The sequence below is a fragment of the Leuresthes tenuis genome, unplaced genomic scaffold, assembly GCF_036924035.1.
Source record: "Leuresthes tenuis unplaced genomic scaffold, fLeuTen1.0.hap1 SCAF_21, whole genome shotgun sequence".
Lineage (NCBI taxonomy): Eukaryota > Metazoa > Chordata > Actinopteri > Atheriniformes > Atherinopsidae > Leuresthes > Leuresthes tenuis.
Window position 1 is genome coordinate 9,043,498 of NW_027325375.1, and position 15,426 is coordinate 9,058,923.

Below are 15,426 nucleotides of genomic sequence, written 5' to 3' on the forward strand. Positions count from 1 at the left end.
TTTACGCTAAGCTGACAGCAGACCAACTCTAGATAGAAATTTAATGAGGTTCATTTGAAATGTCTCGTCTCACTTACAATATTTCCCAAAATGGCTGAACATGTCAGTTAAACACAAATTACATTGTCATTTAAACCAGCTCTTAACCAATGGTCGACATATAAAGTAAATTAGAACATTTATCCTTATAGATAAATAAATAAACAAGTTACACTACTGCCACCAACATGTGAAAACTGTAATTTACTGACTTGTGCTTTTTTGGTGCCAAGGATGTTTGATGTGAATAAAACCTTCAGGACTGAACGACACACAAATGTGCTATTTTTTCTTCCTCCACTCTGACACAAACTGCTGTCGGTCAAAACAGGGTGTCGACACTCGCTCAGTTTCCATTTGCATCAACCAAACATGTTTGAAATAATATTGAAGGTCTTACTTGGATTGACAGGCGAGGGATTTAGGCACACAACGCTCGCACAGACTGAGCGCAAAGTGATATGTATTATTGGCCACTCAATCCAGTCTGACATGACAGCATATCGTGATTATAATTGGGCTAGAGGTCATGCAGTGTCCTGGAGGAAGAAGTTAATGCTGACTTTGTAGAAAACACAGAGTAATTCTTGTACTTTTGAGATAAAAACACTCACACGGGTAGATTATATTGTGTCTTACCTCGGTGAGATGTCACAGCCCTGTTGCATGAAGGCGCCCAGGGAGAACCAGAGAGAGTTGAAGATACCAAACTCATTGGGGGGCTGGTCGCTTGGCGGACCGTCGGTGCCCTCTTCGGGCTCCTCGGTGTGCCATTCGTACGGGCTGAAGCGGCTGACCAGGAAGAGCACCACGCTCACGCCGATATAGGCGAACACGATGCACATCCAGATCTCATAGGCCAACGGGTCCAAGAAGGAGAACACCCCTGGCTTAGATTTTTGGGGCTTCTTGATCATGATGGAGATACCCAGCGACATGAAGGGTTTGGAGAAATCAATCACCTCCTCCCGGACCAACGTGATAGTCAAAGGGGCCACAGCGATTTCCGCTTTCTGTAGGAATTTAGATAATGAGGATTTTGATTAACTTGTCTGAGAGCATCTTTAAACTTTCAAATTTAAATAATGGATCAACTTTTTCAGTCATACAAAAACTAATCAAGCACCATTTAGCCTCCTCCAGTACATAAAATGTCAAATCCTAACCGCAGCAAAACAGTTACCCAATTTCTGCCTCTGCAGCTCATGGCATTATCCTTCATGACTTTGCTTACGTCATCAATTTCTCCCTGAATTTGCTAAACTCTTAGTGATCAAGTTTATATGGTAGCTGAACAGATCTCAGAGAGAGCTAAGACAGAATGAGCAAGAAAATAAATATAAAATAGCCTCTGTAATTATCAAAGGCTTAGCTGAAGCTCTGGGAGAATCAGCAGGGAGGATACAATGATGTCATCCAAATATGCTTATACCAAAGGAGAGCAAAAAATGGGATACAGCCAACTCTTTAGTCTACAGCTGTGGAAAAGTGCGTACTAGCTTGCTGAAAAAATAAAATCCGCAAACCAGATTATAGTCAGTGCCTTAGCAACACTTGTGACCTTGTTTTGACTTAGGAGCAAAGGGCTTACTATCAGAGATAATTTAAAGTTTCGTTACAGCCATCTGACACTTATGAAATGGAGAAAACAGGACTGGGGAACCGAAAATGAAAGAGATTTAAGTTCTTACATCATCAGAAAAATGCACTAAGATGACAGCCCCAGGGCATTTAGTGTGTGCTAAAATACATGGCGGGTTAAAAAGAGGCAGGACTTTTTCAGGAGAAAAGAAATGAATGCTCTCTTCCAGCAAAACCTTATATGGGAAAGTGCTGACGGCTTCCATTACCTCAAATGTTCCTATTCACGCTCCACACACTCTATATTGCATTGTGTATATTTTAACACACCTTCCACTGAGTCTGATATTGTCTGTTATCTAGCTTTCAGCTTCACCTCAAATGTAGCTCTTTTTGTTTCATTCCCACTTCTTCTCAATTTAACCTTCAAGACATGTAGAAATGTGGAAAATCCAGGTTTTAGCACTGGTTACCTTGAAAAAGAATACTTGAAACCCCTCCATATTTAAACTTAATGGGAGACATTGAGTGGCAGATAAGTGGAAGAAGTACAAAAGGACCATTTCTGGCCTCGGATTAATGGGGTCCAGGTAGTCCAAAATTGTGTGAAGACAGCTGTACTTGGACAAAACACCATATCCACAAGAAAGTTTTCCTGTTAAAGGATTTCAAATAAAGTAATTTGGCCCAGCATGTCCTCCAGTCAAAGCAAATCTGACGAACAGGATGTGTTTCTGCTCACAGTGCTTATTAAAGAGCAAAGAGCAGAGCTCCACTTCTTGTTCCTGCGCTTTTGACCAACCTGGTTAGACTTTACACCAGAAGTGCACTGTGCTGCTTGATCAGTACTGAAACATCCCAAACAGTGCCTGTGCTTGCACCCTCAGCGGTCGACTTCACACTGAGTCACTGTGGTAGCAAAGAGGCACAGGCAAGAAGAAGGCCACTTTGTGAAAATACCACTTAGCTCATCACCAAAAAATGACAAAAAAATGTGAGAAGAGTCATTTTGACACAGCATGAAAAGTCTAAGTCAAACCTAAGCTATTCACGAAGAAAACTATACATTTTATTATGGAAAAGCTGTTTCTGTTTTCAAAAATACTGATGTAAAAGTACACAAATAAATCCCTTAATTATCTTACATCCACAACTTTGCATCTTTTCTGATCCAAACCAAGGTGGACAGCAGAAAGAAACCCTGTCAAATAAAATGTCGCCTTATTAACAGACTCCTTTTTTAATTTGAATCCATATTTTCATTCAAGCTGCTCTCAGCAACATTCAACACTGCCTGCAGATACCGCTCATTAAAAGCTTTCCACCTACTTAAACTGTCCGATTATAAGATTAAAAGACTCTTTGGTGACATTGATGGTCATTTTGACAGATATTAAACAGAACTCAGGCTCTATGCCATGCAAGGGGTTCTAAGAAACACCAGTTGTTTTACCAGGTTAATCATGTTCAGTTTTCAAAGCGTTTGTTTTTTTGGTTGAAATGTGTATCATATTATTAAGACTTATGGTAAAAATATGAATCAGTTGGTTTTTGGTAGTTTAAAAAATAATAAATCTTTTTATCTGAGGAGTTGCCGTATCATAACACAGGCATACAGTATTAGTACCTCATTTTTAAATCTTATTTTCATAATGGTCTTTGGCTAAGAAGTGATGGGCACGGTATTCTATAGTGACATCATAAAAACAAAGGCTTCAATGAGATAGGTCATATATGATGTAAAACCAATTTTGTCAGAAGAACCAGAATTAAAACAGCAGTTCTTACCCCGTACACCAGCTCCCCGACCATGCCGTTCCAGATCTTCGTCTCTGGGTCCCTGGCACCATACTTTCCATCGGGGACGATGGAGATCTTGTACTTGATTCCAATGTGTTTGGCGATCTCTGAGGCCAGGTCCACGCAGTAACCCTCGTACTGGTCATTGCCTTCGTACATCTCCCAGTTCTTCTTTAGCATCACATAGGGACCCTCCTACGCAGAGGACCATAACCAGTGAACAGACAGACACACAGACATGAGGGCTCGCACAATGCCTCATTGACACAGCAAAAGACAACAGCAAATGTAGCTCACATTAAGCCTAGAAACACAAAGATGTGGCTAAAGAAGACTGCAAGCTAGCAAAGATGGACTTAACTATATTGGACATGAAATATTTATTTAAGAAAAAGAAAAATGACTTCACAAGGAAGGAAATACATTCAATACATTTTCTAGGTCTGGGTGATTAAAAGTGATATTGAAGTATTTTCAAAATGGTTTTGTGCTTGAAGCCTGAGTTGGGAAACTATATATATTACTTGCCTTTGTAAGAAGGAATTAAGTCTTAGTCCAGGAAGAAACGAGCAGAATACATGTGGCTTCACTGGCTTCATTGTGGTCATTTTACTGAACAAACCTAGGTTTTATTAAAAACTGATCATTTCAAAACTGAAATATATATCCACAGGTTTACCATTAGTTTCAGCTCATGAGAGAATTTTCTCCTGCTCTGCACCAGAAAACTTAATTTGTCATAATACAACCTGCTCAACCCAATTTTTTTTATTGGGAAAGAAATACAGTGATACCTTAGAGAGTATCTGACCAGACTGAAGGAGCACTTGGGTTCAAATCAAGTGCACATCATCAGCATTCTTAAGCTGTAATGAGAAATGGCACCTGCATTTATGTTCTACTTTAATTTAAATCACTTTGCAATTTGCCCCTTATAACCCGTTCACAAACACACTCAGTTACCATGGTAGGTTCTTGTCTGGCAACTGGGAGCGATTCTGGGTTCAGTGTCTCACTGAAGAATACTTCAACATGTGGATAGGAGGAGCTGAGGAACAAACCGCCAACCTTGTGATTAGTGAGTGATGCGGCCTGTTTCCCGAGGCAGGAGGCATCATGCTGGGGTTGAATTATTGCTGCATATGTGAGTGTAAGGTTTACTGGTGGTCAATGTCATCCATCAGTTCACAGAGTTTCTTCACAAACAGAAGAAGTTGCTTGTTTCTGAACTTTATTTCACTTTATGTAACTACAATTCCCGTTCATTAGTTTTTTACTTTTTTTAAACATTCAGTTTTTAACACTGAACAACACAATAAAAGGCATATGCCATGACCAGCAGTTCGAACAGCAGATGGCCGTTGCAGTGACCACGAACCTCTGATGGCACAAAAAAACATTTATTTTAATGGGATACATGCAGAATTTTAAAAGCATTCTGGGAGTTGTCATGAACTGAATTTCCCCTCTCGCATTTTGATGTACAGAGGCATGTAATTGAAACCACCAGATATTTTCTGATACATTAATCATTTAAATTGATGATCAAATAGGTTTAATGTCTCTCTGAGCTGTGGTGCTAAACTGTGAGCCAAAAACAGACATTAGATTAAAAATGACCTCGAGATGCAGGAAATCTATCTAAAATTCCACTGTTTCCACTATTTGCCACTCAAAACAAATAAAGCTGAAGAAAAATGCTTAGTGGAGCTATAAATTTGACTTTACTCTGACTCCATGGGAATCTGATGCGAGATGCAGTGTGGACACAATTTAGTGTTGATCAACAAAGTTGGATACCTGTGTTGTCAAGTTGCAGCATTGACAGCACCATGCAGAATACACTGAGATAATAATGAGACAGCATGATACAAAGAGACTCAGAAAGAAGCAAGGAAAGCATGACTTTGCAGAAAGGATGTAGACATAAAGCAGAAGGGAAGTGAGAAATGAGCTACAGTCAGGGTGGATGACTTATTACCAAAAACAAGCCTGACTCCACTTGAACACTTAAAGTAATCGGGGGTGGCTGCATCTCTACACTGTGACCAGCAGTAAGTTATACATCATTAGATTTGCTGTTCCTCAGAAAGTGATCTAAATGTAAGCCTCGCACGGTTCTCTGCGCTCATATTTCCAAACAAATTACTTTTGTCATGCAAGGCAGCATATTGCATATTGAGAACGGGAGCAATTTATTCTCGAGATGTGTTTGCATGACATTGCCCCGGGCCAAAGCAAGGTAAAGCAAAGACGCCTCAGTGGGGAGAGAATGCTCGGCTTAGCCTGCGGCACAACTAAATGCTACTGCAGAACATAATGCCTGCACAATTTACCAGTGACATGTCAAAATACAGCAATCATGATCAGGAGTGCATGTTTCACTGATTTTACAAGAAAATGACTGAAATTATGCGGCCATAAATGTAGCGCTAGCAATTTACTATCAGCAGACATTTTATTATTACATATAAGTATACACTGTGCCGCGCTTTTACAAAGTGTAGTTTGGTTTATGGTTATTTTGTCATTTTTCTTGCCTCTAAAAGTGTTATGTGTCATTACTGATGGTTTTTCATGTACAAATTATGATCCAAATGCTCCATATAAGCAAACAGGATGGATGCGCCTTGCAATTGTAATTCTATAAAAGATCCGTGTCCACTGGATCCATCATTGCCATACTTCACATTTGTTGTCTATATGAAAAGGCTTCCAAAGCATTGTCAAAAAATTGCATTTCAGCAGACAAATCTGTTTGCCTCTGGACACTCCCAACATTACTATAACAGTCACACTTATCAATGTTAAATTAAGACAGATTCTGCATCTGCTTGGCTTATTTTTGGTCCCCTTGAGTCTCTTCAGCAAAAGGCTGGGCTGAGACATTTTCTCAGCATATGAAAACATTTCTTAATGAAATTTTCCAGGAGCGGAAAGCCTGTATTGTATTCTTTGCCTTTATTGCTTTTCTCATTCAAGGAAAGAGAGCAACTGGCAGTCATCTATCCGGACACTGTCTTATGGTATGCCCATAAAGCTTCCAAATCTTGGAGCAGCGCAAACCTTTGGGTCATAAAATGCCCCCTGTGGACACATCACAAGTAACTCTCCAGATTTTACCGAGTCTCGCTGCCAAGCACTCAAGTTGCAGTGCTTTTGCACTGTTTGCAATTCATCCAGCAGGTCCAGAGAAGCCACAGTGGCAGCTCCAACCCGCTAAATATAGGTACCAAATACACTTTTGACAGATGTCAGTGACACCAGCCCCAATGTCAATCAGTCAGAGTACACATGATTAAAGATTCAGCAGCTGAAAAACACAAAACACCAGAAATATGTTTCATATTGAGAACATCAGAGAGAACAAAGTGAGGAAATTAAATGCTGGAGTTTTGGAGTTGAAGATGGATGACCAAGCAATTATCTACCACAGAAATAATATTTTGTGTTACTGAATGTGTTGTAGTCCAACAGGCTGTACTCCACTTCTGAAAGGTGTCCCGGTGTGGCAGAACAAAGGCACATCACGGACAACACGTTTTACCGCAGTGCCAGACAGTGGAAGTATAAACCTGCAGGCCTGTGGCCCTTTGTCAAAACACACCAACAAGGTAAAAGACGGTAAACTCTAGAATTTTTCAGATATCAGTTTGTTTTGAGCATAACTACCAGCATGTACTGCATCAAATGAGGATGCAGTGGCTCATAGAATGATAGAAAAAGGCCAATTAGTGACTGTCTTGCCAAATAAATTACATGATTACTTGGCTGGACTGTTACGAGAAGGACACAATTTAACTAATTACCAGTGGTTGTTACCCTCCAGTGACATTGGTAACAATTATCAGATAACAATACTTATGGCAGCAGTTTTTCTACAAACAAAATGAACAAAACCAACGATGAAGGCTTTTCCTGTCTAATAAGCAACGTTTGTTTTCTACTGACAATTATCATCAGCACAAAGGCTGAAAAATGCATTGCATAACATACTTTTAATAAAGCTCAATTATTTTAATGATGTTTTATTCAGAAAACATTTTCATTTTCAATTAAGTTTGAAAAGCATATAGGAAGGAAAACAACCCTAATTTAACTGAGCTATGATAGCAGGGGTATGACTTTGCAGACAGTCAGAGGGAGGGAGTGAGATAAAGGATGCAGTCAGTGTTTCTGGCACGAGAAGAGAGAGATGCTTCAGAGGTCTCCACAGCAAAGGCCAGCACGGCTGACAGGCTGGTCAATAATCACAACCACAGTGCCTCACTCACTGCCTAATGAGACTAATTAAACATGCCATTAAAAACACACACTCCACAGGGCCAACTTGATACAAATCCATGTGTATACCCACATTGGTAACCACAAGGGAACTGTGTGCTCAGTGTAAAATCTGCCTGTTTGGTTCAGTGTACGAGTGTTTGCGCATTATGCAAGATAAACAATCTGTTGCTCATTCTGTTTGATTAGTAGCAGTAACAAGCATCAGATGGATGGCCCATTGTAAACTGACGTGACCACAAAAACAAGACTGGATGAAGCCAACAAACACCAATACTCCTCAATAAGTGACTCATTTTAGGGTCTCGGTCATCAGCAGCCACTTGAGGCACTCATCCCATTTTTTTTTTCGTTGATGCATGATACTGAAAAGGGAGCACATTTAAAGCCCACGTAGAAACATTTTGCAAATGTCCTCTGAGTTTTTTTTTACTTTTTAAAAAAAATGTATTTATTTTTTTTCACATTGAGAGCACTCGACTGGCAGCTGCAGTGGGATGTTGTGGCCTTGTTCAGAGTTTTAAATCACTGAGATGCTTCAAGCATGCTAACAAGTGTTACAGCTAAGGCTCAACCTTTTTTTAGCTAGTGTTAGTGACGTTCAACAAGAAATCAAAATTATGTTTTAAATTTCACCTATTTTCCTGAAAAACAACAAAATGGTAAAACTACAACATTGCTCTTTTACAGGGAAACCGTGCTTAGTTTCTTGTGCTATTAATTTTCATATTTACACATTTGTAGCCACTAAAGTCAATCCTACACAGCAGAAAGCGAAGGCTGAGGTGGGGGGCATTCGCTTGGTTCAAATCCACAGGTCAGCCACCAGATGTCACTACATCTTACAAATTGGAGTTTTAAACATCAACGTTCTCATGAGGATAGAATGAACTTCACCCTCATAGTTCTTTTTGGAATTAGTAATCCCTTTTAGTTACAATATTTTTTGTAAATAAAAATGGTTTGTTTGAATGGTTTAATTACATAACAAGCTAAATCAATTTTCTCAGACTTGCTATATACGGTAAGCCAACTCGCTCTGCTCCTACTCTGGGCAATTCTCATAAACAACTTAAATGAGCTCTTTGTGATTTTATGCTCCAATAGTTTGACATTGTCATACATCCACTCATCCCTTTTCTGCTGCCTTCTGATGACTGTGTCAGTTCAATTTGATGATACGTAATAGAGAATACTAAAAGTAAGAATAGAAAATTTGGCTCTTGCTCTTCGGCTTCCCCTACAGTTGTGGGATGTAACACCAATGTAATCAAATAAAGCTCCATTTGAGCCCTGCACATGTACAGCTATACACTCAAACTTGGTGTCATGTTGAAGAGCACATAAAAATGTCAAGCAAACATAAAGCAAAATGGTGTAATGCAGGACTGGAAACCAAAGTTGTGAAGTGTGGTAAATTGTGAAGTCTACCAGCCCCTGGGCATTGCAGGGGAGGTTTCAGTCTCAGGAATGCACACAAGAATGGTCAGTGTACTTCAAAATGAGTCAGAAGCACATTGTTTAAAGGTTACACCCTTCTATAGTGTTTCTTTATGTTTCAGAAAGCCAATTCAGATAGAACACATATTTGTAGCCATGACAGTGGCACGTTTTTCAAATATGGATATACAGTAGCTACAAAAGAGCTTCAGAAAGTAAAACGTGGAAACTTTGAGAACAACTTTCTTGTTGTTCCTAAGTTACCATGTTGAACAATGGTCCAAAAAGAGTTTATACAGAACATAAAAATGTCCTGACCTTACCTTTTGTCATACAGCAGGTCACACTGACATTTGACCAGATTAATTCATATTTGAGTCAAAGTGAAATTCCTTAAAAGCGCTCTTGAATGATCACAAGAATATGAACCTGAAAACACAAGTCCTGCCATCATCTCGGAGGTATGTTACTAACACCCAACCCTGGCTGTTAAAGAACAGTAGAAATGATAAGCTTTGCAGTGTCTGCGGTGGTTTTTCAGAGCATCTGAAACAATATTCCAGTCGCAGCTGTCATTCCACATGATAGCAATGCAATACAACTGTAGAAATTCTATTTTCATGCCTAAATGTTGAAGAATCTTCCCTCTAAATGTTTTTTTATGGAACGTAGGGCAAATCTTTGCTAGTGGATGTTGTATGAAATAATTTCTCCTCTAAGTAAGTTGTAGTTTACCACAGTGTTCCTGGTAAACAAAACCTAAACATTTTGTCACTGCCTAGAATACCTTGAACAGTTGGTTGCCCTGTGGCAGATTGGTGATGTGCCAGATCTAAAGCGCAGTGGAGGAGTTTAACATCAACATACTCTATTAAAGCTTCCAGCCTTGTCTTGTCAATATAATGACAGTCAAAATTTGTTCTTGTCCATCTCTGCTGGTGCATTACCCTCCCAGCAGATTTAGCCAAGGCCTCCCAGGGGTTTGTTATCTCTCAATGCTTTAGCCTTAAGACAAATAAAAGACTGATTTAGGGAAGGAAGTCACACTGTGGGAACACTGACCTTGTGGTGACAACAGATAAAATCCTCCATTGCTCCTATAGTTTTTTTCATGGCATGTTGACACTTGTACTATGTTCTGTTCTGTTTATAGTGAAGCAGCCATTTGTATCTGGTCCATACTTGGAAGAATCATTGCTTTCTTATGGTTTGATACAGAAACGTCATACAACTTAACAACATTAGGATTACAGTTAAGAGAAGCCCTGTTGTTTGGTTTATTAACCTTAGTGCTACAAAAAAGCTACAATGTGCCTTTAAATTTAGTCAGATGATAAAACTGATACTGACTTCACTGCTGTGCATGCACAACAGTGCAAAAGCAGGTGTGAGATACCCAGGTTGCTCTAGCTTAATCTATTTTGATAATAAAAATAACGTCTACTTTTATGTGAAGATGACACTTTATAACTTCTTAAATTCTTTAAGATGCAGAGGCAGCTTGGATGTAATACAACACTGGAATGCCTAATTAGGTTTGCGCCAAACAAACATTGCTGTCACCAACATGTTGATCTAACATTAAAAGCAGGAATGAAGAGAACCTGTCACAGCATAACTATAAAAGCATGCTGCTTAAAAACGTGATGGGTATGAACTGGGATGATTATGAGAGCATTAGCGTTTCTAAGCTGTTTTAGGACTTAGAGGAAGCCCCCTGAGTGTGTAATACACTGTACGCCAGAGCAGGTAGTCAGAGAAAGTGACAGATTTAGAGCAAACAGAAATTCAGTTACTTATAGAGTTAAAGTTATAGTTCAGGGTCAATCAGTCTTGAAAATTACTCTTTTAAATCAGAGTGAGAAGCTGTGATTGGCCACATAAACAAACCGGCTAGTACAATGTATGAATCTAACACAAACACAGGTGTACAGCTATAATGGGAGCTTGTTTGTAAAGAGACACTGTTAAGAGTTGGGGAACCATTTCAGCCTCAATAGATGTCCATCCATGAGCACCATCCTTAAAACACATTGTTTTTTCCCTCCATTTGCATTTCATTTTCCTCTCGAGGGTCTCCATTATGGCTCTGAGTGGCTCCATTTCTTGCTCAGATTTTTGAACAGGGTGTCCATTAAAAAAGCTGCTGTGCCTCTCCTCTTTCCCAGTGTCTTTAGGGCCTCATTTTGGCTCAGGCTGTTGTATCCATCACTCTGCCATTATGGGCTTTCATATCCTGCTTGCGTCCGACTGGGGATCAGTTTCTTAAAATGGGGTTCCTCATCAGGGGCTGAAAAGAGGGAGGATTGTGCTGAGCTGTGACTAACCATTCCCACCTCCTTCCTTCTTCCACTCTGCTCCTACATGTACGCTCAACGTCTGGCTACTTTATTGAAGTCAGCCATCTCAGAGTCACTGTTACAGCCAGAGATTCACATGCCATGCAAAGGCTATTAAGTGTGTGAGATGCTTTCATTTTATACCGATAACTGTTATCTTCTAAATAGAAATGATAATAATAATTGGAGCTGCTTAATTTGGGCTGTTTTTTGCTGCATTAAAAGTAGATCTAAGAGACAAAAAATGTGCTGGAATTGGTTAATGTTTGATTGAAGTTTATATTGGAAAAATCAAAATAAATCCTGTTTTTGTGTGAAATTCTTTGGTGAAGATTTAATTTAGTCCCTGAACTCTGATGAGTCAGCACACAGTAATAGGGCTTTCAAATGTACGAAAAATAACTAAATTCTGAGGATTGCACTAGAATAATCTAAGCATAATCTGTCTGCCACTGTTAATTTAACTACAGAGGATTATTACTGACTATAGAAAAAAGAAGCAGTTTAAAGGGTTATTGTATTAATACAGCTGACCATCACACATTATGGAATCTTGGCCATCTTTTCATTTGAATTCTAGTTTTAAAAGTTATGGATAAGATGTAACTATGGTGTGTATACTTGCATTTGGCTCAATGAAATTTACAGGAGCATTTGATAGGAGCGAATCCTGATATAAAAAATTACAAAGCGTATTGCTGCATGCACGAGTGTGTGTTGGCAAGCACATGCCGGTCTCTTACCATAATGGTAGTCACAATAACAGTGCGGTTTTCCATGCCAGAGGTGTCATTTGGATGTAGTGGAGTGTCCTGAATCAGCACCAGTTTGTCTGCATCGTTCCAATAGCCGATCTTCAGGGAAAAGACAAATATGAGATTCTACTCGAAGGCATGCAAACACTAATATACTATATAATGACACATTTACATCTCATTGCTTCTTTTTTATGCAGTCCCACAAGAGGGGAATTGAGCTGTTGTACTCCCCAGCACAGAGGAGAACATGGTTCATGATCCAAACATAGTGTGACCAAGCTTCAGTTTCATTAAAATGTAAATGTGAAGCTCAGTGAAATGACACAGTGGTAATTTATCTATGTGACTGTGTTCAGGGGAGAAACACAAACACCTTTCTGAGTTTGTTAGCTTGAATTGTACTGTATTATTGAAGTGCTTTGAGATGACATCTGTTGTGATTTGGCACAATATACATAAAACTGAATTGAATTAAATTAAGTTTTAATTGTGGTATTTTGCATCATACTCATGATTAAGATAGCAAGTTTAAATCAAAATTTTTCTGAAAAGCTGTTTTTCCTTTGTTTCACTAACAATGACACATTTTATTCCTGGGCCCTAAAATTTCTCACTTCGGGTTGTACCAGTTGTCTGTGATGATAGTCAGGTGTTGTCAGGTGAGTCAAACTTATGTTACTTACGTCATGATGGATGCAATGCAACTGATTAAACATGGAACATGTAGAAACATATCATATGCTGTTATGATACTCTGATCATTGAGAAAAGGTAGGTGTGCGTGCAAAAACTTTTGATTGATATTGTATGCCTAAATAAAACAGAAAGCATCTCCTGAATCACTGTTTGTTTTATGAAACTAACACACACATCAGCTCATGTCAGTGAATCATGAAATGCGGTGAATGTTTGATTGAAGTTTATATTGGAAAAATAAAAATAAATCCTGTTTTTGTGTGAAATTCTTTGGTGAAGATTTCATTTTGTCCCTGAACTCTGATGACACAGCACACAGTAATAGGGCTTTCAAATGTGCAAAAAATAACTAAATTCTGAGGATTGCACTGGAATATACATTCTTCTAAGCATAATCTGTCTGCCACTGACACACATCAGCTCATGTCAGTGATGAGGATCATGAAATGCGGTTAATGTTTGATTGAAGTTTATATTGGAAAAATTTATGAAACTAACACACATCAGCTCGTGTCAGTGATGAGGCTCATGAAATGCGGTGAAAAGCTTGAAGAAAGTTTGTACTTTCATGTGGGATGGAAAAGGATATGCTCCTTCAGTTTATAGTTTTTATGTATCAGAACATAGGAAAAGTTTTGTAGTTCACAGATTAACAAAGCAATCGTCACTTAAACGCTACATGTGATAGAAATAGCAAAGAGTCAATGTATACATCTTGTTTTATATAAAAAAACACTTTTTTTTTCAATTTGATGCCAGAAACACATAAAAAAACAAAAAGGACATTGGCAGTAAAGACTGTAACAGTAGTCTAAATTTAAAGCTAATTAGGTTTACAAGCCAGAGGTCACGTGGTTGATTGGAACATGACTGTGTATGCAAAGAGCATGTGTGAGAGCTTGAGCAGAGGGGGTACAAAAGAAAAGGAAAAGATCCTCTATAGCATATTTTAAGCTGTGCTGGCTGTATGAAATGGAATAGACTTCCTGTGAGTATGGTTTAAGTGCTGAGGAAGATATGTGGATGGATAAAGTTTTTCTGCAGCTAAGAGATATTTATGTTGCCAGATCTCACAAGAGTGTGCTTCTATGACACAGACAGGAACACTGTGATGGCCCTGTGATGGACCAGTGAGCTGTCCAGGGTGTACCTGCCTCTCACCCAATGGCAGCTGGGAAAGCCCCACTTCCCCATAACCCCAGCTCTGAATTGTATTGAGGGTTGGTATAGATAATGGATAGATCGATGTGTTGACATTCACTTTTCCCAATGGAATTGATAGAGTTGGGCCATCCACTGGCCTCCTAAAGGGTCTTTTTGATTGCAGAAAATCATGTGACATGTGAACCCATATATGAAACAAATGACATTTAGAAAAATAGGTGATGCAACAAGTTTAACATATCTGTTCAATTTCTACATGTAATATGTTGTCTCTCCTTTAAAAAACACACAACATGTTTAAATGTATCACACAGCATTGAACTATTTTGAAAACTAGTCTTAAATATTGTTTGTTTTAGATAACGCGTGGAGTTCCCATTTAGCGCAGTAGCTGAAGCTAAAATGTTCTGACTTTTTTATAATTCTTATTTCCAGTATTTATAAATTCAGTCAATTCATCCATCCATATATGCATTCAACTGTCATCAAAACATACTGCGATGCCAGTTAAAGACAGTAAGTTGGAATAATGACTCATTGCCTAGTCGCAAGTCTAATTGAGAATCAAGATCAAAGTTGTGATGCATGTTCCTGTATCCAGATTCAGCTCATGTTAGAATCATCAAGAAGTCTGTCAGGGTCAAATTAATTCACTGGAAGTGACAGATGAGTTGTGTTGTGGTCACAATATAAGTATTTTGTGACTAAGGAATGTCGAAAGGAGGAACATGGCGTGGGTTGTTTGACACCTGATTTTATAATAAAACGAAACAATGTCTGCACAGCAATATTGTGTTAGACTGATGTACAGATCGTACAGAGGACTCAAGCTTTGACAGCAGCCATAAACAGACTGAAGTCAGAGGATGAACAGCTGGGGCAAAAGGATGATTGAGGGACATGGAAAATGTTGGGGAGACACACACACACATTGTTTCTGTGTCCTGAGAGGACACTCACAGTGGTGGGGGAAGACAGGTCAAAGGAGCTTCTGATTGATGGGAACTCCTCTTCTCCCGCTACCATCTCATCCTCCTCATCTCCTCCACCCATCTACCTCAATTGCTTTATGTTTCATTTCATTCTCTCCACATCACTACATCAAGTGCTCCCTCTTTCTCGCATTTTTCCTGAATTCATCAACAGACATCAATCCTCTCATACCAGAGGCAGAGATGCTGGTAGAAGCTGAGGCTTTTCTTTACAGCCCACTTATGATAATAGAAAATGGCACACAACATAAATTATATCACATCAACTCCCCATATACTTCACATGACAGCAGCCTGCACACATCTCTAACCATATAAGGATGTATGCACAGA

The 15,426-nt window shown here is 39.0% G+C and overlaps 1 protein-coding gene across 3 annotated transcripts in view; it reads right to left on the reverse strand.

The window, feature by feature from the left end:
* The window catches only part of LOC140279187 (glutamate receptor 4), a 131,958-nt gene that overhangs the window by 25,415 nt on the left and 91,117 nt on the right, over positions 1-15,426 (reverse strand). For all 3 annotated transcript variants that reach the window (XR_011909318.1, XM_072374263.1, XM_072374262.1), the window contains exons 9-11: positions 12,227-12,337; positions 3,409-3,615; positions 679-1,052 (exon numbers count right to left, since the gene is read on the reverse strand). Coding sequence is in view for 2 of the 3 variants with exons in the window: in XM_072374263.1 (XP_072230364.1) it covers positions 679-1,052; positions 3,409-3,615; positions 12,227-12,337 (692 nt within the window). In the remaining variant the exon portion in view is untranslated. The remainder of the gene's footprint in view (positions 1-678; positions 1,053-3,408; positions 3,616-12,226; positions 12,338-15,426) is intronic.